The sequence below is a fragment of the Ovis canadensis genome, chromosome 3 (assembly GCF_042477335.2).
Source record: "Ovis canadensis isolate MfBH-ARS-UI-01 breed Bighorn chromosome 3, ARS-UI_OviCan_v2, whole genome shotgun sequence".
Classification (NCBI taxonomy): domain Eukaryota; kingdom Metazoa; phylum Chordata; class Mammalia; order Artiodactyla; family Bovidae; genus Ovis; species Ovis canadensis.
Window position 1 is genome coordinate 197,480,696 of NC_091247.1, and position 23,636 is coordinate 197,504,331.

Here is a 23,636-nt window from a genome sequence, read left to right on the forward strand (position 1 = left end):
TCATTAGAAAGGGATTATTTAGTTATTTCTGGAAATAGACCACCACATGAAGCAAGTTGGTATACGCATGGCTATTTCTCTAGTACCTACCCCAGCCATGGATGTGGCAAGAGATGGGCTCTGGAAGCAACTGTAGTTCAGAACTCTAGAAATTATGTTTTGTATTCTGAATATACATTTCATGTTAAATATAAAAGTGTACAGATTGGTGAAGGAATCACAGTTTACCTCATATAAAAAAGGATAATCCTTTTAGATCATTAACAGAGCTGTGTGAAGAAGCCTTGCGCTAAAGCTGCAGCAGTCTTTGGATAAATAGAGGATTTAATAACATTCAAATATTTGTCCCAACCTCAGAGGACATCCTGAGATAGAACTAACTTTACAGATGATACAGCTCTCTCTCTTTGGGTTCTGGTGGCTCTTGCCCAGGGATTTCCTTGGCCTTTTAATGTGTTTCTCTGCCTCTTGAACTAGTGCAGTTAACAGTAGCTCTGAGTGAGATTTGGCTTTAGTCCTTTATAAATAATGTCAGCATCATATGTAGGAATGACAAATCTGAAAATAGGAAATGCATATTTAAATCTCTGGAAAATCTGCCCCATGGTTTGATGTTCTTAGACATGTGAGAGCCAGGTTTTGAAAGGATTAATTAGCTCAGTCTAAATGTCTTTCAAACTTCAGAAGCATTTCTCACAGTTGTTACACACTCTTGAGTGTTCCCCTAGCCAATCCCCTTCATATTCTAAGGAAACCCATTCTTTAAAATGTAAGATACATACCTTTGACTTCAGCATTTATTTTATCTCAAATACACTATGCTATCTTTTAAAGGAGTGTGTCATTTTCTAGAGTCTTTAGAAGAAATAACTATCTTGCAATTAAAAACAGTTGATAGTATTTTGGTAAAAAAGAATCCAAAACAAGTAAGTTTATATAGCTATTAAAAATGTTTTCAGAGAACTGTGTGTGGATGGTTTCATGGAGTGAAAACTAGTATTTTAAGAAGTCTTTAAATGATCATGCCTCCATAAACGTGCCATCAGCAAAAACACAACAGCAAAAAAGCAAAGCAAAAAAAAAAAAAAAAGGAGAGAAAGAAGGCTGGGGAGGATTCTGTCCCCTTTGGAACACAAAGGTCTTTCAGTTGTGGGTGATTGGAATGGGGGTGTTTGGGTAGTGGAAAAAAATGTTCTAGCATGTGGTAATGAGGTTAAAAAAAAAAAACAGCAATGGATGATTACTTTTCTCCATCAAGGCTCCTTTATCCTCATAAGCTCAGACAGTGGTCAACATGTTAGACACCCCTCCCTGTTTTATCCATCCCTTAACTGTGTTCTTTGACAGGACTGGTTTATACAGCTGGGCCTTTGTTCAGCTTTGAGGGAAGTACTACAGAACAGCATAATATATGGCAGAACACCTATAAAGTGGTAGATGGTAAACACTCTGATCCTATGCAGGATTCCACCTTGAAAGTCTGCTTTTGTTTGATTAGTTTCTTTTAGGGATTTGTAAAGTGAACACCTTTAAAACTTGTGTTTTTTGTAATGAAGATTTTATGGTGATATAGGAAAATTGATTGTGTTAATCAGTAAAATTTCTTACCAGGTATAATTTTAATAAACAAACCTGAAAGCCGCTCACCTATCTTACCGACTAAAATTTTAGTCTATAATTAGACATTTCTATTATAGAGACATAGTATTTTAAAGAACATTTAACATGGTATACACTTAGCCATAGAATTGACTGAAAAGAGAAAGCAAATAGGAAAAGGTATTGATTTCAAAAAGTTTATCTATATAACATACTCTAAATTTGTTTTTTTTAAAGACAGAATTTGTTAGTGACATTACTGTTAGCCCAATTTTTAATCTACTGTAAACCTTATACTGGAAACTTCTTGTGTCTTTATACTAGTCATACCTTTATAAGAGTTTGATGAGTTTCTTCTCTATAGTGTATGCCATATCTTTTGAATTTTCATTTCAGAGGCAGTAAACTGGTAGCCTTTACGTTCCCACTGAATAGTTTGTACCCATTTATAGAAAAGAGCTAACATTCCAAAGTCATCCACAGTGGCAGTATGAATCATACTTTTAAAGCATTTTTTCCCCTAAAAACAACAGGGAATGTGCTAAAACCAGAAAGATTAATGGGGGGAGAAGATAAACAGTTAAGATGTAAAATGAGTTTAGAGGTCAAGCTAGAAAAATAAGAAAGCTTATGGATTTAATTCATATTCATCCAAGCAAAGAAGCTTTGGCATGAAAGGGACCAGTGAAGAGGCTCAGCATTCTTAGCGCATCAGCCATAGCTGCATCCTGCTGTTTTGGAGTTTGGGTTGATAGATGCTCATCATCTTTGGCACTGCACCCTTCCTTTTGGACTTTTCTTGATTATTACGCCAAATTCTTCATTTTGCCTGGAAGTTCAGAAAACTAGTATGCCTATCTCTCACATCAGAAGCTGTTGTTGTAGGAAAGATTTGTGCACTATATATGTGTTCTTTGCTGTCTCTTTTGAATATAATATAAATATTTTCCACTTTATTCATTTTTTTCAACAGCTGTTACAGAAACAGGCTGAAGTCAAGTCTGTATGGGGTATGGAAAAGAGAGTGAGTCCTCTTAATTGACCAGAATTGAGCAGAATCACATAAACTTTTTCTTGTTATTTGGATTCCAACGAGGGTAGAGGTCATAATATTTTTCTTCATTGGACTTCTTAGACAGTCATTCTCAACAAATCTGATGCTGATATTCGGTATTACTTTTAGTTATGAGCCTCCTTTCTCATCTCTGCTAGGGAAAAAAAAACCTCACATCATTCTCTAGAGGTTTGCTTTTGAAGGCTTAACTTGCTTGATTTCACAATGACCTTTGAAAACAAAAGAAATTAAAACTAGACTGGTTACTTGATTATTTTTGTCATCATTATTAGATCCTATATAAATTAAACATGCCACAGATTTTATTTCAAGATGTACACCATGCTAAGAATAAGTCACTTTTGATTATAGAATAATTTGCTATTTATTTAGATTTAGCCAGTAATGTGAGAAGAGAGAGCAAGACTTGGGTGGACACTGTTAAGGGGAAGCTCAAATAAGGAGACAGAGAGGGAAGCTCAAATTTGGAAAAAAAAAATATATATATCCTTGTGATTCTGCCATAGAGAGATTCTCCTGGGAGAGTCAAAATGACCAAGTCGTTAAAATAAGTGACATGTCTTTTTTACAGAGGTGTCACTATCATTAAGCCTAAATAGATGTTCCTTCCTACTTCAAATCAAATTGATTTTTATTTTTGATATGTGCACCTTACTTAACCAGTGATTTTCATAAATGAAAAACTGTATTCTTTTACTGTGGCTAACATAGATATAGTGAATAGGTTATTGCAAACACACACACATATATGTACATGTGAACATATGTAGACACATGTACATATACATGTTTACCTCCTCATGAGGTAAACATGAAAACAATCGACCGGCATTATTTTAGTGATCAATAGTTAAGAGATTAGTACTACTCCCTGTAGTAGTAATACTTAGAAATACTTTCCTTTTGGCTTTTTTCTTTATTTTTATGAGTTAACAAATTGGAAGGAGTTTGTTTATATTTCTTTATTTTTTCCTTCAAAATACATACAACTTTTAACCAAATAGTTTTGAATTCTATAGCAAGTAAAAATTGTTAGCATATGTTATGATTAAATTAACATGGTCCTGCCTCATCGTTAAAGAGGTTCCATTTGAAAAGCAAAAGAAAAGAGTATTAATGTCAGTTAATATCAGTAAATATCTTTCCTCTCTTCCTCTTTCTTCTTCTCTCTCTCTCTTTTTTTTTTTTTTCTCTCTGTCTCTGTCTCTCTCTCACACATACACAGGGTTGCTTAAATACACAAGACACAGACTTCTCTACAAGGTCAAGGATGGAACAATAGGAATTGAATTAATCCCTGTTTCACAGCAGTTGTTCTGATAGAGAGCAAAAGAGATTGCCCTTCTCAGGTATTCGACAGACAGCTTTAAAGATTACCTTCTTCGAGATATTGAGAATGGATATACATCTCCATGTTATTCTTCCAGTATTCTGTCCAGCTAAGTACAACCTGAAATTTATACATGTGGCAACCATGTGTCTCAGAAAAATTCAACAGTCTTCTGATTTTTTAGCCTTTCCTTATTTCTTTAACTCAAAGCACACAATTACTTGTTGAACAATCTGTCTCAACTTTTGATTTAAAAAATGGTACTTTTTTTGTTGTTGTTACTTATTAATGAGAGTTTTACAATGTGTGTAGGAAGAGATAATTTTTGTTAATCCCTAGATTTTCCCGTTCACTCCTCTATCTGTCCCAGGAATGGATCGTGTGGCTACTCAGTGCTCAGCTTTCAAACTCATAAGGAGCCGAGCATCTGGGGAAACTCAGGAGGTGAGCACTTTCACGCTGACTCAGAGACCAGCCGTGTGACTCCAGTCTGGCGCTGTCACGCCTGGTTATGGAAAGGCAAGAACAATGCCTCCCTTGAGAAAGAGGAAAAAAAGTCTAGTGCAGTCACAATTTTGATGTAAAATTTAAATCATCCCTCCACATCCTGTGGACTTAGAGCTGTCAGAAAGGCAAAACTCATGCTCAAATGGAAAAAAGCTTTTTATTTCCTTAAAAAGTATACCCTTTCTAACTCTAATAACAAGTTTCAGAACCACAAATCTTAATGCTAGATTATTCCAAATAATTTTTAAATAATCAGAACAAAAAGACTTTATTTTTTAAACTGTAGGTAGCTGAAAGTTAAACATTATTTTTCTGTTTGTTTCTGATTAATGACAAATGTACAACAATACACAAATTTTAAAAATCACAACAAATTAGTACTTTTCTTTCATACTCATTAATTTGGTCATTTTACCTACAATGTAAAAGAAATTTCTCTTCAACATTTAAAGGTCTTAGTCATATTCTATCCTGTTTTAAGCAGATTGGCTGAAATTTAGTGTATCTGATGATTAAAAAGAATCTGATCAAATGTTTAATAGCTCAGATATAGGTGTTACTATTTTTGAGATAAGGAAACAGAATTTTAGCAATTACTAAGTCTAACTTAGGGATTTTTAAAGTACAGAATTCTTATTACCATATTCTTGTGCTATAAATGACAAATTTTTTGATAATTTTTTAAAGAATCTAGAATTCTATAAGAGCATTTACTTTCTCTTGTCTTTATGAAAGTAACTGTACCTCAGATCCATAAAAGTTCACCTTACCAATTTCTTTCAGTCTTAAACAGACTTATACTGAACTCTGTTTTTTTCTAAGTATTAGAACATTATAGAATGATTAGAAGAGAGTTTAAATTTAATGCTCTTTATACCTTTTTATTTATCAGGAATACTTTTGTTTTAAGCACTTAATTTTAAAATAGCACAATTAAAGCATAATATGGTGTTTTGGCCCCAGAGCCCAGCTATTACATTGCTCATAATAAATCAGTCTTCCGTTTAGAAAATTTTCTTGAGGTCTTCATCTAATAACGTATGGTCTAACTTTGGAGTCAGTTTTTAGCAATTACAATTAGTAAGACCATAAAAGAAAGTAGGAAAGGAATCAAACTTTGAGTTCCGAATCACTGTAGCCTGGAATTTTTCTATCATAAACTGTTATTAAGTGTTTACCTTTGGTATTTGTCTCTCTTGTTTAGAATACAAAAACAAATGTACATTTTAAAGTTTATTTTGCTACAAACTTTAGGTCCATTTATTCAGTTCTGAAATATACTTGTCCAACTAGTAAAGAACTCATTTCTTTCAGATACTGACAAGAATTAAGTTCTATTTCTGAGTCCTTCTCTCTAACTTCTGATGCATACTATTTTTCTCTTTCTTTTCCACACTTCCCTCAGAAATCTCTCTACCTCTTCATTTTTTTCTCTTCTTGTCCTTTCCTCTTTCTCTGACTGGACAGGCTGGGAAAAGTTATTCGGTAAGAGAGATGCTAGTAAAGAGAAGGCAGAAAGGTGGTGAAACAGTTCAGAGTGGTGCTCTTCTTATCAACGAGAAGGGATAGCGTAAGGAGCTTCTTTGTCTCAATGCAGAGAGCATCTCAGGACCAAACATATGACAAGGTAAACATGAGAATCCACTTTGGTCACTTTGAAAGTTCTTTGTGACTATGACATTTTTCATTAACACAGTTTTAAATACAGTTTAAACTTTTGTAACATTTATTAAATTTTTTGTAAATTCAAATTATATTTTAGAACAGAATAAATTTATTCTTAAGTAGCAATAATCCAAAAATTGCTTTTGATTTTAGATTTCAGTGCTGTGGTAAATTTTGTTTGAAAATACTGGTAGAAATGAGTTTCTGGTGACATGTATAATAAAGATTACAAGGGAATCTAGACTTCTTTATTACTCTGTGTCATCTGTTTTTATATTTTTGTGAAATCTGTATATCTTCTTCTGTTTATAGTGTATGCTAGGACCTGATGAACTTGTCCATGCTTCTAAATAACAATGTAATAAATATGTTCTTTGTGCAGGGGCAGCAATGGGTAGAGAACATAGATTGGCCTGTTCTGTAAGAGAAACTGATGGCAAAGAGGATTTATAGAAAAGAAAAATGTAAACATTTGAAAGACTACATATTTATCACAAATACCTTTTCTATCTAAAAGACTTTTAAATATTATTAATATATATGACATACTTGGTTACAGACTTTATATAGAATTTACAGAGTATACACAAAGCTGACTCTAAACCTAGTAGGAAAACGAAGATGTTCAAAACATGGAAGGGGGCAAAAAGAATATACCATAAGATATGAAGAACAGTAGTTGAGATTTATAGGTAGAAAGTATGAAACTGATCTTTTTCTTTAATGAAATGACATGCTAAGTTTGTCTAAATCTATGTTTATAAGGAGTGTTAGTATTTTCTTTGGTAAGTGGACAGGAGTCGAAACCTGTCCATTCAACGTCTGTGTTGATTCCCCAGGTGGAATAGTTAACCATTCTATTGAGAAAAGAAGAACTCTTTGAAAACCAGTGGAGGTTAATTTCTTATCTTGAATAACCTTCTGACAACAAGCTTAGTTACAAAAGCAACCAGACAAGTAAAGGTGAATATCCTGAACAAGTAGTTTAATTAGTAGGAAAACTTGGCATAACTTCTAGAAAGATAGCACTAATATAATCTTTGGATATGAACGATTACCAGTTTTTATTGTATTTGTGATATTCCATGTTTGTTATTCCCTTAAAAGAGGATTCATCCTTTCAAATATTTCAGTTGTTTTTGAAATGCTTTCTGTCTGCCATACTTAAAATTTAACTTGAGAAAATGGGTATTAAAAGGGAGTATTTAGGAGACGAATCAATGGAAGTTTTAAATTACATAGGTGTCATGGTCCAGAATTTTTAAAGTTCATACTCAGAATGTTTACTTTTGTAGAATTGTTTAGCGAATAATTACATTTCTTTGCATATAACTTGATTTCTCTTCATTTGTCTTCTATCCTTTTCATACGCTGGTCTCCCAAAGTTGGACGGAGTGCAAAATTTAGATTTTCTCCCCCTCCCACTGCTCTATTTTCTGTTTTTCTCTTGGAGAGACAGCTTTGCTCTTGCACTGCTGTTTATTATAGTGTGAAGACAGAGTAGTGTAACAAAAGATAATTAACCATTTTTATGACTCAGTTTTATTTTTTATAGACCAAAACTCGTAAGAATACCGAATCAGAACATTGTGGAAGAAATCAATGACAAATAATTACAAGTATTGGTCAATGCTCTGCCTGTGTTTAAAAGATTACAGTGACTTAGTTACTTCCACAGAAGTAACTTTAGTTACACAGAAGTCCTCCATTTTCTGATAATCTGTTTCTTTTTAAAATTTTCCAGCCAACAAACAAAGATTTATTTCTGAAATGAATTTAATATTTTCCTCCAAGCTGGCCTTCTTTCTAAAATATGTATTTTTCTTATTAGCAGTATCATTCTGTAACGTCATCAAGGAATCTGTTTATCTATGAATTATCTCACCCCATCATTCCCCTTCTCTGGTTTCCACCCTCACCCTTCTATCAGTTGCTGGTTTCTGAAGGACTTCCCTCCTAGAATGTAATTTTGATTATGTTATTGTGTAGCTCAGCAGTCATCTCCAGTTTCCTTCTACCTCTAGTATCAATCTCACATTTGGTGCAGCTGTTCACACTTGTTAGAATCTAACCTGAATCATAATCATCTGGTCCCTGCCTTTCACCTTTATCTGCTTTTACTCCTCGTAGAATATTCCGCTTGAACCAAACCGTTCTACTCTCACGTATCATTCTGTGTATTTCTTTAATCTGCTGATGTCATTTCTCCTATCTACAATCTCCTCTTCTCTGTGTCTAATTACACCTGATCCATCCTTCACTGCATTGTTGAGTTCCTCTGATCTGTAGGAAGCATTCCCTGATTATTGTAAGCAGGGTGTGCATGCCTGCTAAGTCGCTTCAGTTGTCTCTGACTGTTTGTGACCCCATGGACTGTAGCCCACCAAACTCCTCTGTCTATGGGGTTCTCCAGGCAAGAATACTAGAGTGGGTTGTCATGCCCTCCTCCAAGGAATCTTCCCAACCCAGTGATCAGACCCAAACATCTCCTGCATTGCAGGCGGATTCTTTACCATTGAACCACCAAGGAAGCCCTTAAGCAGGACAGTATCTCTCTAGTATCTATTGTCCATGCTACTGCTAAGTCACTTCAGTTATGTCTGACTCTGTGCAACCCCATAGACGGCAGCCCACCAGGCTCCGCCGTCCCTGGGTTCCAGGCAAGAACACTGGAGTGGGTTGCCATTTCCGTCCCCAATCCATGAAAGTGAAAAGTGAAAGTGAAGTCACTCAGTCGTGTCTGACTTAGCGACCCCATGGACTGCAGCCTACCAGGCTCCTCCGTCCATAGGATTTTCCAGGCAAGAGGTACTGGAGTGGGTGGCCATTGCCTTCTCCGATCCTCCATAGTACTCATATTTATAAAAATCATTTACCTTAAATTATTCTTTCTTGATTTCTTAATGATGTTGCTATCTGTAGGCACATGATAGTCTTTCCATAAATGTGTTTCTGTGAATGAATGAATGAACTACTGAATCTATGTCTTCTGTTTTCATCTACACTGTTCTGCTTTAAAAGTAAACTAGAAGCGTCTTTGTATCTAAGTTACCTGTTTCCTCTGTAACACAAAGGTAACTTGCCTAGCACGAAATAGACACTCTGACCATTCATTTACACATATAAAAATACAATGAGTGACAACTGTGTGCTAGGAATTATGTGGTTATATAATTAAATGTAACTCATCTAATATAGCAGATTATATTATTTAGGGAAAAAGTACAGAACAATTTGGAAAGATTTTTGTTCAGCTTGGAAAAATCACATGAAATGATCATCAGTAGACCTGTATTTTTTTTAAGTGGTCTACTAACAAGAGTTGATGATACTGTCTGAAGTGGGGAAAAGTCATTTCATCTATGGTGGTTGGGGCAGGTTTTAATAAGAGCTGGGATTTTAATTTATTCTTTCTAGGTTTTTAAAAATATTTTTATACATAACTGCAAACCTTGAAAGAAATAATATTATCATTCTAAAAGAATAACCAGTAGAAGGCACTGCTTCCTAGGACTTCATCTCTGAATTAACTAGTCAAAGGTTAAAATGTTTAGAGAAAAACAGAAACTTAAGGGTAACTATAATACACAGAAAGCACTTGCCAATCTGAGTCTTCCATTTTGTACTTGGTCTGTATACAAATTTGTTTGACTTTGTACATATCGTTTTCAAGAATAATTGCAGCAAAGAACATTTGCTAAGCAGACGAGTTAAATTTAAAGCAGTAAGTAGATGAGATTCTGCAGTAACAGATCTATTAATAATTAATGCTGTAGCATTTTTTATAAAGTTACTTCACTTTTATAATATTTTACTTATTGCATTTTAAAAAGAACTATAGGGGTTTTTTCCACAAGTACTTAAAACCTAAATAAACAAGGTTTACCAAATCCTCTACATAGAATTATTAAAAAGAAATTCAGTGTTATCACTGAGCTGGATTTCTTTTTTTCTGACATTAGAGCATTTTCTAAGCCTACACGTCCTGTAAGACTGAATCTTGCAACCATCTACAGTTAGAGAATAGTAAGATAGTTTCTGGTTTTCAATAGTAGATTTCATCAAACACACATTGATTGAGAGATGACTATATTCAGAAAGGATTGTAAGTCCTGAGTAAGTAGTTGTGGAAAGTAGCTGTGGACAAAACTAAAGTCTTCCTTCTTCAATCTTACAGTGGGGAAGACAGATAAAGAAAATAATTAAAATACCGCAGGTGGTAAATGCTTGGAAATGATGTTGGAGCAGAAAACTAAATGAGATGAAGGAACAAGAAAGTGTGTAATTGGGTTAGGAGGACTTCAGATTGAGAATATCCCTAGTGTGAAAAAATATATTTCAAATAGTGGTGAATTAGTTTTCTGTGGCTTTGTAACAAATTATCAGAAGTTTAGTGATTTGAACTATACAAATGTATTCACTTAACATTTCTAGAGGTCAGAAGTCTTATAGTCAAGATGATGGCAAAGCCCATTCTTTCTAGAGGTTTTAGGGGAAAATCTGTTTCATGGCCTTTTATAGCTTTTTAGAATATGTTCTCCGGCTTGTGATTGCATAGTCCGTTTTCAAAGTCCTGCATAGTATCTTCCTGTCACTCTCTCTGACTCTGATACTCCTACCTCCCTCCCTTATAAGGACCTTTATGATTACTTTGGTTACACTCACAATATCCAGAATAATCTCCTTATCCCAAGTCCTTAATTATATCTACAAAGTCCCTTTTGCCTTGTAAGGTAACATATTCCCTGGTTTCAGAGATGAGAGTTTGGGCATCTTGGGTGGGAGGTATTTTTCTGACTTGCACAAATAACAAATACCACCTGTTAACTGCACATTAGAATCACCTGAAAGTCTTAGAAATTTCTGATAAGCTATGTGCATTCCAAAAACAATAACATCAGAATATCTGGCAGTGAGACTCAGGCAGCAGTAGTTTTTAAACCTCTCCATGTAAATCACTGCAGACGGTGATTACAGCCATGAAATTAAAAGACACTTACTCCTTGGAAGGAAAGTTATGACCAACCTAGGTAGCATACTGAAAAGCAGAGACATTACTTTGTCAACAAAGGTCCTTCTAGTTAAGGCTATGGTTTTTCCAGTGGTCATGTATGGATGTGAGAGTTGGACTATAAAGAAAGCTGAGTGCCAAAGAATTGATGCTTTTGAACTGTGATGTTGGAGAAGACTCTTGAGAGTCCTGTGGATTGCAAAGAGATCTAACCAGTCCATCCTAAAGGAAATCAGTCCTGAATCTTCATTGGAAGGACTGATGTTGAAGCTGAAACTCCAGTACTTTCGCCACCTCATGTGAAGAATTGACCCATTGGAAAAGACTCTGATGCTGGGAGGGATTGAGGGCAGGAGGAGAAGGGTACGACAAAGGATGAGATGATTGGATGGCATCACCGACTCAATGGACATGGGTTTGGGTAAACTTCAGGATTTGGTGATGGACAGGGAGGCCTAGCATGCTGCGGTTCATGGGGTCACAAATAGTCGGACATGACTGAGCAACTGAACTGAACTGATGTAATTCCAATGTGTATTCAAAATTGAGAATGTGAGTTTGAGCAAACTCTGGAAGATAGTGAAGGAGAGGGAAGCCTGGCATGCCACAGTCCATGGGGTTGCAAAGAAATGGACACAACTTGGCAACTGAACAACAAACAGTTCGTAAATTTTTTAAAGCAGAAACCCTGAATTGCATTTTTAAATTCTCATTAGATAAGAGTCTTATGCATAATAAGCAGTGATTAAAGGGTTGTTGATGATATAAAGATTCCTTTTTGTCCTGGAATTAGACATCACTTCTTTGAAGAAGATTTTCTTATCCACGCACCAAGTGAATTAAAGACTACTTTATAAGCTATAATAATCATTGTTATAGTTATAAATGAACTGTATAGTTATAAACTAACTCCAGAAGTTAATATTACACTAGATTGTAATTGTTAGTCTCATGTCACTTTCTTTGAAGTCTGAGTTTTGTTTCTTGTCCATCTCACACCACAGGAATGACAAAAAGCATCTCTGAATGGATATAGTACAGCATGCCCCAGCTTAGATCCTCAAGTTGTTCTGAGGTGTTCTTGCTCTGTAACATAGACCTGTAGTGTGAGCTGCAGGAATTGGAACCCTACATTTCCCAGATAGACAATACATGGAAATTTTCAATGCCTCCTTAATGCTTTTTTCAAAATTGAGACTTTCATCTATCCAAAATAAAACCCTTTGGTAGATGAAAAAAATTCAAGAATTTAATCGTATTGGCTATTTTGTTATCAATAGTTTTAGAAGTACAAAAGTCAAACACAGATAATGCAACCAACAGATTATTAACTCTTAACATAATTTATGTATTTTGTTTTGCTTCTCATTTTCTAGCCTATTACTCAACTATAACCATAGTCATTATTATTCTAGTAATTTAAAACATCTTGAAGAAATCTTTTACCTGAGCTACATAACAATACTCTTATAAGTCCAACACATTTAAGAACATTGTATAAGTCTCTAAGAATGGAATTGAAATAAACCTGAAATATATAATATTTTAGAATCAGTTGATTTTTAGCACCATGCCTCTTTGGTATTTTAGACCTTATAGTTTTTTCTCCATAACATGATATGTGTATGGAGAGACTCTTTATCCAATTAGGTGTAAAAATAGTTTAGATATTGAAAGAACTGGAAGTTTTGCAAATAGCAGTAACTAACTATCTACCTTATATACCTTTTATCTACTTTAAGACTTTTAATTTTCATAGTCATTATTAATAATGATATTAATAAAGTAGAAGTCGGCAGAAAAGTAATGCCTTCTGAAAGTCATAGAATTGTATTAACTAGCCAGCTGGCTATTAAATAAACCATCTGATATAGTTTTCTTTTTGATAACCCAGAAACTGACTCTTACTAATAGCCTGAAATTTTCAGACAGCTAAGAGACTGACTGTATTTAAGACTGAGGTAGGCACCAAAATACCAGTTTAACTCCAGCAAGAATAGTAATCCTACACAGACCATAAATAATATGGTTTATGTAATAAATGAATAAAATTGTAGTCAAGTTTCATGTGAAACCAAGAAATAATTAAACATCTCTTTATTGATTTAATATGATAAATCACTTCTCAAAGACTTTGTGTATTTAAGTATGTTCTGTCATCTCATTCTCTTTATGAGAATCAGAAGTTTGCTTGGACACAGGGAGCTCAAATTCCATGCTTTGTGACAACCTAGAGGGGTGGGATGAGGTGCGAGGTGGGAGGGAGTTTCGAGAGGGAAGGAGCTACATATCCCTATGGCTGATTCATGTTGATGTATGGCAGAAACCAATATAATATCATAAAGCAATTATCTTTCAATTAAAAAATGAATTTTTTTAAAAAAGCAGTTTACTAGGAGAGCATGGAAACAAAACAGTGGGAGTTAAATATCTCTAGTGTTGAGTTATCATATAAAGTTTAATCTGTCAATTTGGGGATAGATAAAGTGTTGCCAATGAGACTAAGAGCTTCCCTGATAGCTCAGTTGGTAAAGAATCCACCTGCAATGCAGGAAAAACGGGTTTGATTCCTAGATGAGAAGGGATAGACTACCCACTCCAGTATTCTTGTGCTTCCCTTGTGGCTTAGCTGGCAAAGAATCTGCCTGCAATGCGGGAGACCTGGGTTTGATCCCTGGGTTGGGAAGATCCTTGGAGAAGGGAAACGCTACCCACTCCAGTATTCTAGCCTGGAGAATTCCATGGATTGTATAGTCCATGGGGTCACAGAGTCAGACGCGACTGAGTGACTTTCACTTCACTTCTTTTTTATTTTTATTTTTACTTTATTTTACTTTACAATACTGTATTGGTTTTGCCATACATTGACATGAATCCACCACTGGTGTACATGCGATCCCAAACATGAACCCCCCTCCCACCTCCCTCCCCACAACATCCCTCTGGGTCATGAGACTCAGTCTTTTCTGTTAATCCCAGGCCCTTGCTCTTTCTCCATACTTAGAGTATACTTGGGGTAAACCTTAGTAATGAGATCAGAAATGGTTAAAGATCCCTGAAATGCACTGGCCCAGTCTGTTTCTGTTTTTAAACAGTGCTTGGTAACCACTACTATTTCCTTTCTTTTCTGTGTTCTTCTGCTGATCAAGACTTCTGCTAATAACATTTTTTCTTTAACACTTGATAACTCATTTGATCAGTTTATTGTCAAGTATGACTAACCAGGGAACGTTTCTCTATTGGAGACTGTGTATCCAATGTTGATTTTACAGTTTAACTCTTAGAATGCAATCTGCATTGTCATTTTTGAGTTGTTGTTGCTGCTGCTGTTTTTGTGTTTTTAACGGTGGTGGGTCACACTGTAGTTTTAAAGGTAGTGAAATAAACAGCAGTATTTTTTAATTGAGTGTCTACTCTGAGCAAAATGCTCTGTAAGTCATTTTTCATGTGGAACATAGTTCATTCTCAAAGTATCACAGGTAGATATTTCATCTCACTTTAAAGATGAGTAAACTGAAATAGAGATTAAAGTAAGTCTCACAGCTAGCAAGTAGCAGAATCAGTGTTTTATTTTGTGTTTGTCTGATTCCACAGCCTTTATTTTTTTCTACTCTGCTATTTTATCTTCACAGAATATATCCAGCATTTAAATACATTTGTCTTTCAAAACTTCTAACACTAAGAATAGCATCACTCAACAGAGATTAGAGCCCTCTCATTTGGTAGTACATTTTAAATTTAAAAATCAGTGATATATATGAATGAAGTGATGTGGTAGTTAGTTCATACTTTCTTATCCCCTGTATCAGTGGTATAGAATAAGAATGGATGATTTTGTAGACACTCTTTGTTGAACAAAAATTAGAGTGTTTTTCAAGGTCAAATCAAGTTGTAAATACCAGACATTTTTTTAATTAAAAAATTTAACTCTATTCTGCTTCCATGAAAAATTTAATGAAAAGAAAATATGTCTTATGTTTCACTAAACATATTTGCCATTTATTTTTAACCTCCGATAACATTCTCAATCAGACTCAAGTACAAAAAAAAAAAATCTAAGTGTATTGTCATATAGGCATTAGCTTGTCAAAACAAAACATGCTTATTTAATTTATTTTTTCTTTGCTTAGGTATTCTAAGGAAGAAATAAGTCTGAGAATCTACAGCTAAATATTTCATGAAACTGTGGAAATAAAATTGAAATATTTTTCTATTCTTATCATTTTTTTTAACTACCTACAAATTTTATATTAGAACTAAAAGCCAAAATTGGGTGATTTGGGGATATGAGAGAGAAAAGTCCTTAAATATTTGAGGATTAACAGTGATTGTAGAATTTCTTCAATTCTTAATAAGCTTTAAACAAATATCAAACTTTTTGTTCTGTGACCTGAGGTTTGCCAATAACCAATATTCCTACATTTTACAATAATCTTACTTTTAATGCAATTTTTTTAATGACAGTCATTCATTTACTTTGTTTATTTTTTGGTGAAAAATTTTTTAGTTATTTCCCTTCCTTTAACTGCCAACAGGATTTGCTATTCATGGATGTTCTGTCTTCAATAAGGTCTATCAACGTGTAAAATGAGATGGGTATTTTTCTTTCCTTTAAAATGGAATGGTCTTTCATTATGCAGTGTTCTTAGGTGAATTCTCTTGTTTAAGAAGCCAGAATACAAGAGAGTGCTATATTAGTGTATTATTCTCACAACAAACAAGCACTGTTCTGTTGCTACCTGCTTGGCCATTGTTTCTGATTGTGTGTGCTTTGCAGTGGTATTTGGATGGTTTCCTGCTCTCTGCCAGCACAAAAAGGCATTTCTGTTACAATGGCCCCTAACCACACAATGACGGCATTAAGGATTTATGTGGAGGTTTCATTATTTTCTCCTCTTTTGTTCCTTCCAGGATGTCTTCCAAGCGACCAGCCTCTCCGTATGGGGAAGCAGATGGAGAGGTAGCCATGGTGACAAGCAGACAGAAAGTGGAAGAAGAGGAGAGTGACGGGCTCCCAGCCTTTCACCTTCCCTTGCATGTGAGTTTTCCCAACAAGCCTCACTCTGAGGAATTTCAGCCAGTTTCTCTGCTGACGCAAGAGACTTGTGGCCATAGGACTCCCACTTCTCAGCACAACACAATGGTAGGTTTCTCATGGGCTGTTGTGCCTACACTCACTGTGTGACCAGTCTGCTCCTCTAGTAGTCTGGCTTCAGTCCTGTGCTTCGTAATTATCATCTACTTAATAGGCACACACAAGATTCACTCCTAACATCTTAGAAGTCTTTATAAGTACATTGATTCCAGCAGGGAGTATACTTACACTGTTTTTGTTTTGTTTTGTTTTTGCTTTTCAAGAATTCTGCTTTTGAGACACTCCCAACTTAATTAGTGGAAAAACATAATCTAAGAATAATATTAACACATTTAAAATTAGTCCTCAAGAAAGTTAGATATCTTTATCTTTCTAATAAAGAGATATATTTCTAATAAAGAGTAATAAAACTCTAATAATTTTTCCAGAAAGAGCTATAGCATTGTTTGAGCATTTCCACCATGATAAATCAGGGTTGGTTTTTTTTTTTTTTTTCAACTTTTGCTTCCCTCAGATTGGGTTCCAATATTTCTTACAGTATTGGGAATATTACAGAAGTGCATGTTTCATAGAGACAATACATTTCTGATGTAACTGCACTAATTCCTAACTCAGTTCCATTCACTCTGTTGCTTTGATAATTCAGTAATTCCCTTGTACATCCTATTCTAGAATTTGAAGCTCTGGATAATTTATCTGGCCCCTGCTTCTGGGGGCTGGATCACCACAGAAGATTAGGAAGCCATGATTTCACAGATGAGAGGGAGAAGACAGCATAGTATCTTTGGCTGAAGCTTAAACAGAAGACCCACACACAAATAAATAAGGCCTTTAGGTTCTTCTTAGGAACTTAAATGCACAGAAACAGCATGCTGGCAAGGTAGCCTGGCACTTAGCTGCCAGTCAAGCCACCTTGCCTTTTCAACATGACTTCTTGGGTGGGTGTCACATTTTTTGTGGCCCCTATTCTTCTCCTTCAAGGATGCCAGTGCTGTTAGTTTGAACCAGGTCACACCAACAAAAATATTTCTTCATACATTCTCATATCTTTAAAAAAAAAGGCTCTGATTCTGTTAAATATTTATTTATTTATTTATTGTGGGATGGTGGGACTTCTCTAGGGAATGATTACACATCCTAAATGTGTTTGGTACCGAAATACACCTACTTGTTTATGTCATTGAATTACTGGAAATAGAATTAAACCAACAAGAAGAATCAGATTATCTTCTAATATCTGTGAAATAAACACTGTCCTTTGATAATTCACATTAGATTTAAATACTTCCATTCAAATTTTAAGCCTCAAAGGCAGAATTTTTGTGAGCATTTTTGACTGTGTGCCAAAGTTTTCTTACCAAGAAGAATGTTTTAGCTAACCCTTATATAGTACTCTTACAGGTGTGTTGTTTCAAGCACATGATATATATTAACTCATTTAGCCATCACAATAATTCAATGAGGTGTTACCATTAATCCCATTTTATAGGTGAGGGGGAAACTGAGGCACAGTGAGTCTAAATAGTTTGCTCCAGATCACAGCTAGTAAGTTGGAGAACCAGAGTTTACCCAGATGGTCTGGCTTTGGATTTCATGCTTTTAAATTTTCCAAGCTCTTCACAATTATGCACACCCGTTTAATATTCTGATTATCTCTTATTTGTCAAGTTAAATCATACTATCCAGAAGTCCTCCTTCTTTCCCCTCTACTATGAGGTCATGTTAGTAATGTGCAATGATATAACTTCTTGGCCTCCTTCACAAAGATTAAAACTAGAAAAACAAAGGGGGAAAATGACAGCAAGTAGCTCAACAGGGTAGAGAGATCAGACTCCCCGTTTGACATTGCGTCAGTGTGCATGCTTTTCTCCCTCTCAATATGTTGACCGTTGCCTTCTTTCAGGGAATTTCATGTGGGGAGTGCTTCTTGGTTTGATTTTCCTGTAATACTTCTGTAAATATAAACACACAAATTTAAAGGAGTGACTATAAATAATTATTGCTAGAAGAGAGGGGAAACTGTCTTAAGTACACTCAAGGATGGATACGAGAAAAGTATGTTAAATTGTTAACACATACTGTAGTTGGCGCAAGTGGATGCTACAGTGCAGGATGTTAATGAAAATGGAATCCAGTTTGTAATGGAGAATACAGTCTAAGTAAAACCTATGAACTACCTTCTTTGTACCAAGTTTTTGTTGTGCACTATGGAAATAATTTTCATAAGGCATGACTCCTTTCCTCAAGCAACTTTACCCAGGAGAGAAATTCTTAACTAGGGTCTGTGGCTCTCCTGAAGATAAATGGAGAATTCTCTGTAGGCACACATGTGAGTAGGGTTATGGTTTTAATCAGATTCTCAAGTAGATCTGAAGCCCCCAAAGTTTAAGATCTGCTGTACTTGATGTTAATACAGTGTGCATTCAAATGATTTAACTTAATTTTAGTAACATCAACACTGATATTTTCTTTTACTGTATATGTCTACTTGGTTTCTAAATTTGTTCCTGCCTCAAAAATTTCTTGATTTCTTTCATATGATCTCAAATTTCCAGCCTCTCCTCTTTCCCATCTTCCTTTCAACTTCCACTAGACTTGTTTCCCTGAGAAAAGAGTTGGATTATTTATCCCACTTTGGAAACCAATGTATGTCCTTGTTGCCTATGGGATTTAGTCTACAACTCTCTTCGCATAAAGGCTCTATATAGACTGGCACCCAAATATGCCTTTTGTCTCCTCTTTGGCCACATCCTGCCAAAGACCCAGTGCTTCAGTCTTGTGAAGGTTTTCATGAATGTTCATGAACGTACCAGGTGACCTCTAATGACACAAACTTATTCTTTCTACCTGGAAAATTCTTCTTATTTTACTTTCCTGGTAAATTGTGTTTCTCCCACAAGACTGAATTAAAAATTGCTTCTTTTTAGATGCTTTCCCTGACTTCCCAAGGCAGAATGGTTGCTGTTCTTTATCCATGGTACAAGTTTATATCTTTTCTCATGGTCTGTGTTATAAATTATGTATCTACATGTCTGCCTTTCTATGCACTGTACTTCTCCTTGAAGGCACTGCTGCTGCTGCTAAGTCACTTCAGTCGTGTCCGACTCTGTGTGACCCCATAGATGGCAGCCCACCAGGCTCCCCCATCCCTGGGATTCTCCAGGCAAGAACACTGGAGTAGGTTGCCATTTCCTTCTCCAATGCACGAAAGTGAAAAGGGAAAGTGAAGTCGCTCAGTCATGTCCGACTCTTAGCAACCCCATGGACTGCAGCCTACCAGGCTACTCTGCCCGTGGGATTTCCCAAGCAAGAGTACTGGAGTGGGGTGCCATTGCCTTCTCCCCCTTGAAGGCACAGTTATATATATATACACACACATGTTATATATAGTTGTATTTCTGATACCCAGTATATAATAGATACTCAACTTATGAGTACTGATTAAACAGCAAATTTTATATGGATGATTAAATAGGAAATATGTTTTGAGCAAAGATGTTAAGCCATTATTCATGGTGAATATGCTGATTTTCTAAAAATTTTAGAGCTAAAGTAGAATATACTAATGTAGTACGGAACGTATGCTATAGTAGCCATGATATATTCAGCTGTTAAGCTGATTAAGATATAATTTTACCCAGTTATCGAAATGATTAAATACATTCATAGAATTGTTATTCAACACAAAATTCTTTTTTTCTGAATACTAGGCCACTGTCATATTCATGTAAGTCCTTTTATTTCAATAGTAACATACATTATTTTTTTCCTATTCAGTATCTTTGAAAACAGAGGGAATGTTTCATTATCTTTGTATCATCGAGTTGAATTTTAGGAAACCAAAAAACAGGTTACCAGATTTCATTGCTGGTTTATATGTGACATTTATACTCCATTCTTTAATAAAAAAGAGAGATGTTGAGAGGTCTACATTTTGTTTTGCCTACATAGTTTAGAGACAAAGTAAAACTTCTGAGTAATCCCTTTAATGCCACTTTGAGGTTATAGAGAAATGCTTTCAGTATAAAATGTAGGTTGGAAAATATTTCCTGAGATAGAAGTTCTGTACACCTCATGACTGCTGCCATATATTGAATTTGGGGAATTAGGGTCCTGTGTTCATATTCCAGGTATGCAAGTGTTAAGGTTTGAAATGGGTCAGATAAAGATGGAATTTTTCCTTTCTGAAGTTGTGGGTTTTTGCCTTGATATTTTGGAGAATTAAGCTAAATGGCTAACTAAGACTAACTCCCCAAACATGTATAACTGTTTTAAATACTACAAGTCCTGTTCTTGGAGAGTTTTACTTACTGTTCAGAATAATATTATGCTATAATAATATTATATATAATTATAATAATATCACATAGGTATAAAATACTGTCAGATTTCTAGTCCATATAAGATTGAGATACATAATTATAAATATAAAAAGACTGATTCTGTTGGTCCTTCTCTGAAGCTCTCATAATCTTGTCAGGAATCCCCATATAATCTTCAAAAAGGTAAAAGACAAGGTTGGCAAGTGTGTTTATGACATGAGTGGAAAGGCAGTCCTGGGCTTTATGTTTATGAAGGACGAACTTTCTTGTCACCTCTGCCTGTTTGTTTGTTTGGTTTTTTTTTTGACATGAGTTTGGAGGCTGTGACTTCAGATTTTCAGAGACAAGCAAGAGACACTATAATTTCTGGCTCATTTTTAATGATAGTTCTGACATAGGTAGACTTATTTCATAATGCAAAGGACTATCCAGAACATGTCCTTATGTCAGTCAACATGATTATTTATGAGCACAAGAGGGAAACAGAGTAAGTCTGAAGGGAAATCAAGTAGCAGCTTGAGAGGCAGCCAGGGTCCTCGGTGGTGGCCATGTTGGTATTCATTTTATCTGGTTACATGCTACTTCTGCTGCTTAGATGGTTGTTATGGTGTCAAAAGGGATGTGAAATGGAAAGCTTGACCACCTGTGCTTACTGAATAACCAATTGTCTTTTTTTCCCCTATAAAATGTTTTCTCTTACCTCAGACAAACTCTCTTTTGACTTAAGTTCCTCTTGAGTTGAGTGAACAGTTTTGTACGACTGCAGAGTGGGGATACACTGCTGCTTCCTTCCCAAGATTGATTTTTAAAGTATACAGTTACTTAAGAATACAGTTTTTAGAAAACTAATTTGAATTGTTCTCTCAATAAATAACTGAATTTTATATGAAATATATACTATATTTGCATATAATTTTTTGAACATATAAAGACCCAGTGGATTTGTAAGCATGATGCTATAATATACTCTCTTATCTCATGAATTGCTTATATTAATAAGATTTTCCTGGAATTGTTAAAGAACTTTGAGTATATGATGTGCTGATTAGGTTTAGTAATTGGATGTATCTTAATGTATTTAAGCATACAGAGACACTAGTTATCATAAAGTAACATTCAGTGTGCATTGGTTTCTTCCTGAAGTCCAGCAGCAGAATAAAAAGGAATTTTTTTTAAGCTGATCTTCTATAGAAGTAGAACATATAACTGAGAACCAAGCATGAAATTATAGCAAAGCTCCAGTGTATGAAATGCAACCTTTAACACTTACACACTGAAAGGATTCATTCAGTGCTCATGACAGAGAGAGACTTTTACTTGCTCAGGCTCACTGTCAACTCTTGGGATCTTTTATTTACCCAATATAATTTTAATTGCTATATGATAGCTGTGTCTTGAAATACCCTTTGTATAAATTTTGCTTACAATCTGACAGTTGTTAGTAATGCATTTTCGATGTTTGACTAGGATAATTTTATGTGTGAAGTACTGTTCAGAAAACTTGAGAAGGAAAAGAGAAAACTACATGTGTTATTTAAAAATAAGTCACAGAATAGGACCTTAATTATGGTATGGTAAAGATTCCTATTTTTATGTGGTGGTTTTTATAAGCTTTTAAATTTCTGGTTACCTTTGTGCATCAAACTAGCATAAGTTATTGTGATGGTATAATGCATACTGTTGTTAACACAATTATTTTGCCAGTTCTAATAATGAGAATTTCATTGTTTAGAAAGAGCATTCTCCTACATTCTAAACAAAAGTGTAATTACTTTTGAATGATGTGGAATGTGCTTAGTTTAATACCATGGAGAATAGATTCAGAAAGATTCAGATAAAGTAAGCTTGGAAGCCATATGTGCAGTGTAGCAGTAAAAAATTATGAGAGTAGGCAGTATAAATCTACACACACACACACCCGATTTCACACACTTTTATCTATAACTGTTGCTTCTGTAAGAGATAGGCTTGCTTATCTAAACAAGGCCAATTCATTTGAAACAAGGTGAAAATGATGACAAGTTTGTATTTGTTTTTTATGCTAAATTGATGTTTATCATACAATGAAATTACATTGTTTTGAACATTATTCTGTAAATGTTGTCAGAAAATACCACACAAAGGAATTTATTTAGATAAAATGCTAGGCTTGTATTTGAATGTAAGTGGTTCAATCTTTATATTTCCATTGTTTCTGAAAATTACCCTCAGGCTAGAAGGAGTGTGTGTGTGTGTGCATGTGCTCAGTTGTGTCTGACTCTGCAATCCCATGGACTTAGCCTGCAAGGCTCCACTGTCCATGGGATTTTCCAAGCAAGAATACTGGAGTGGGTTGCCATTTCCATCACCAGAGGATCTTTCCAACACAGGGATCAATCCTGTGTCTCTTGCATCTCCTGTGTTGGGAGGTGATTTTTTTTTTTTTTTTTTTTTTTTACCAGTAGTGCCACCTGAGAGGCCCTTTCCTAGAAGGAATGAGGACATATGGAAACCAATTAGTTGGGATCTGTCAAACTCATCTATTAAGTTGGTCAATAGATCTGGTTGTGTCCTGTTACCACACAACTCCTTTCCATCCAGGTGTGAGAGCATCTAATATGAGATGGAGAAAACCTTGATTCATGTGATGTCCACAGTATTTGAAGTACTACTATTGAGTTTAAAGTTAACCAGGCTTTGAGAAATGGATGTATTCTTACATACCAAAAAGCACTATGTGTATTGCCAGATAGTTCAGGACTCTTTTTTTTCAATTAATTAACTTATTTTAATTGGAGGCTTATTACTTTACAATATTGTAGTGTTTTTTTGCCATACATCAACATGAGTCAGCCACAGGAGTTCAGGACTCTTAATGAGGATCCACCGTGACCTTCTTCACAGAGTGCTATGCAGTGACAGGGGAATAAGTAAGAACTTCTCATGCTGTGGTAATGGGGCAAAATGTGTTTGCTTAAGAAGATCTGGTCTAATGGAATTTAATTGCTCTCATTTAATAGGGGTGTTGTGAAAAGATTCAACTCAGATATATA

The 23,636-nt window shown here is 35.1% G+C and overlaps 1 protein-coding gene across 25 annotated transcripts in view; it reads left to right on the plus strand.

Moving 5' to 3' along the window:
• Window positions 1–23,636, plus strand: part of SOX5 (SRY-box transcription factor 5) — a 1,143,569-nt gene that overhangs the window by 727,166 nt on the left and 392,767 nt on the right. For 15 of the 25 annotated variants that reach the window (XM_069581248.1, XM_069581240.1, XM_069581245.1 and 12 more), the window contains one exon: window positions 16,099–16,225. In XM_069581248.1, the coding sequence (XP_069437349.1) occupies window positions 16,100–16,225 (126 nt within the window). In that variant the 5' untranslated portion in view covers window position 16,099. Of the gene's footprint in view, window positions 1–16,098; window positions 16,331–23,636 lie in introns of all 25 variants that reach the window. The other 10 variants (XM_069581229.1, XM_069581234.1, XM_069581230.1 and 7 more) reach the window with 1 other exon arrangement.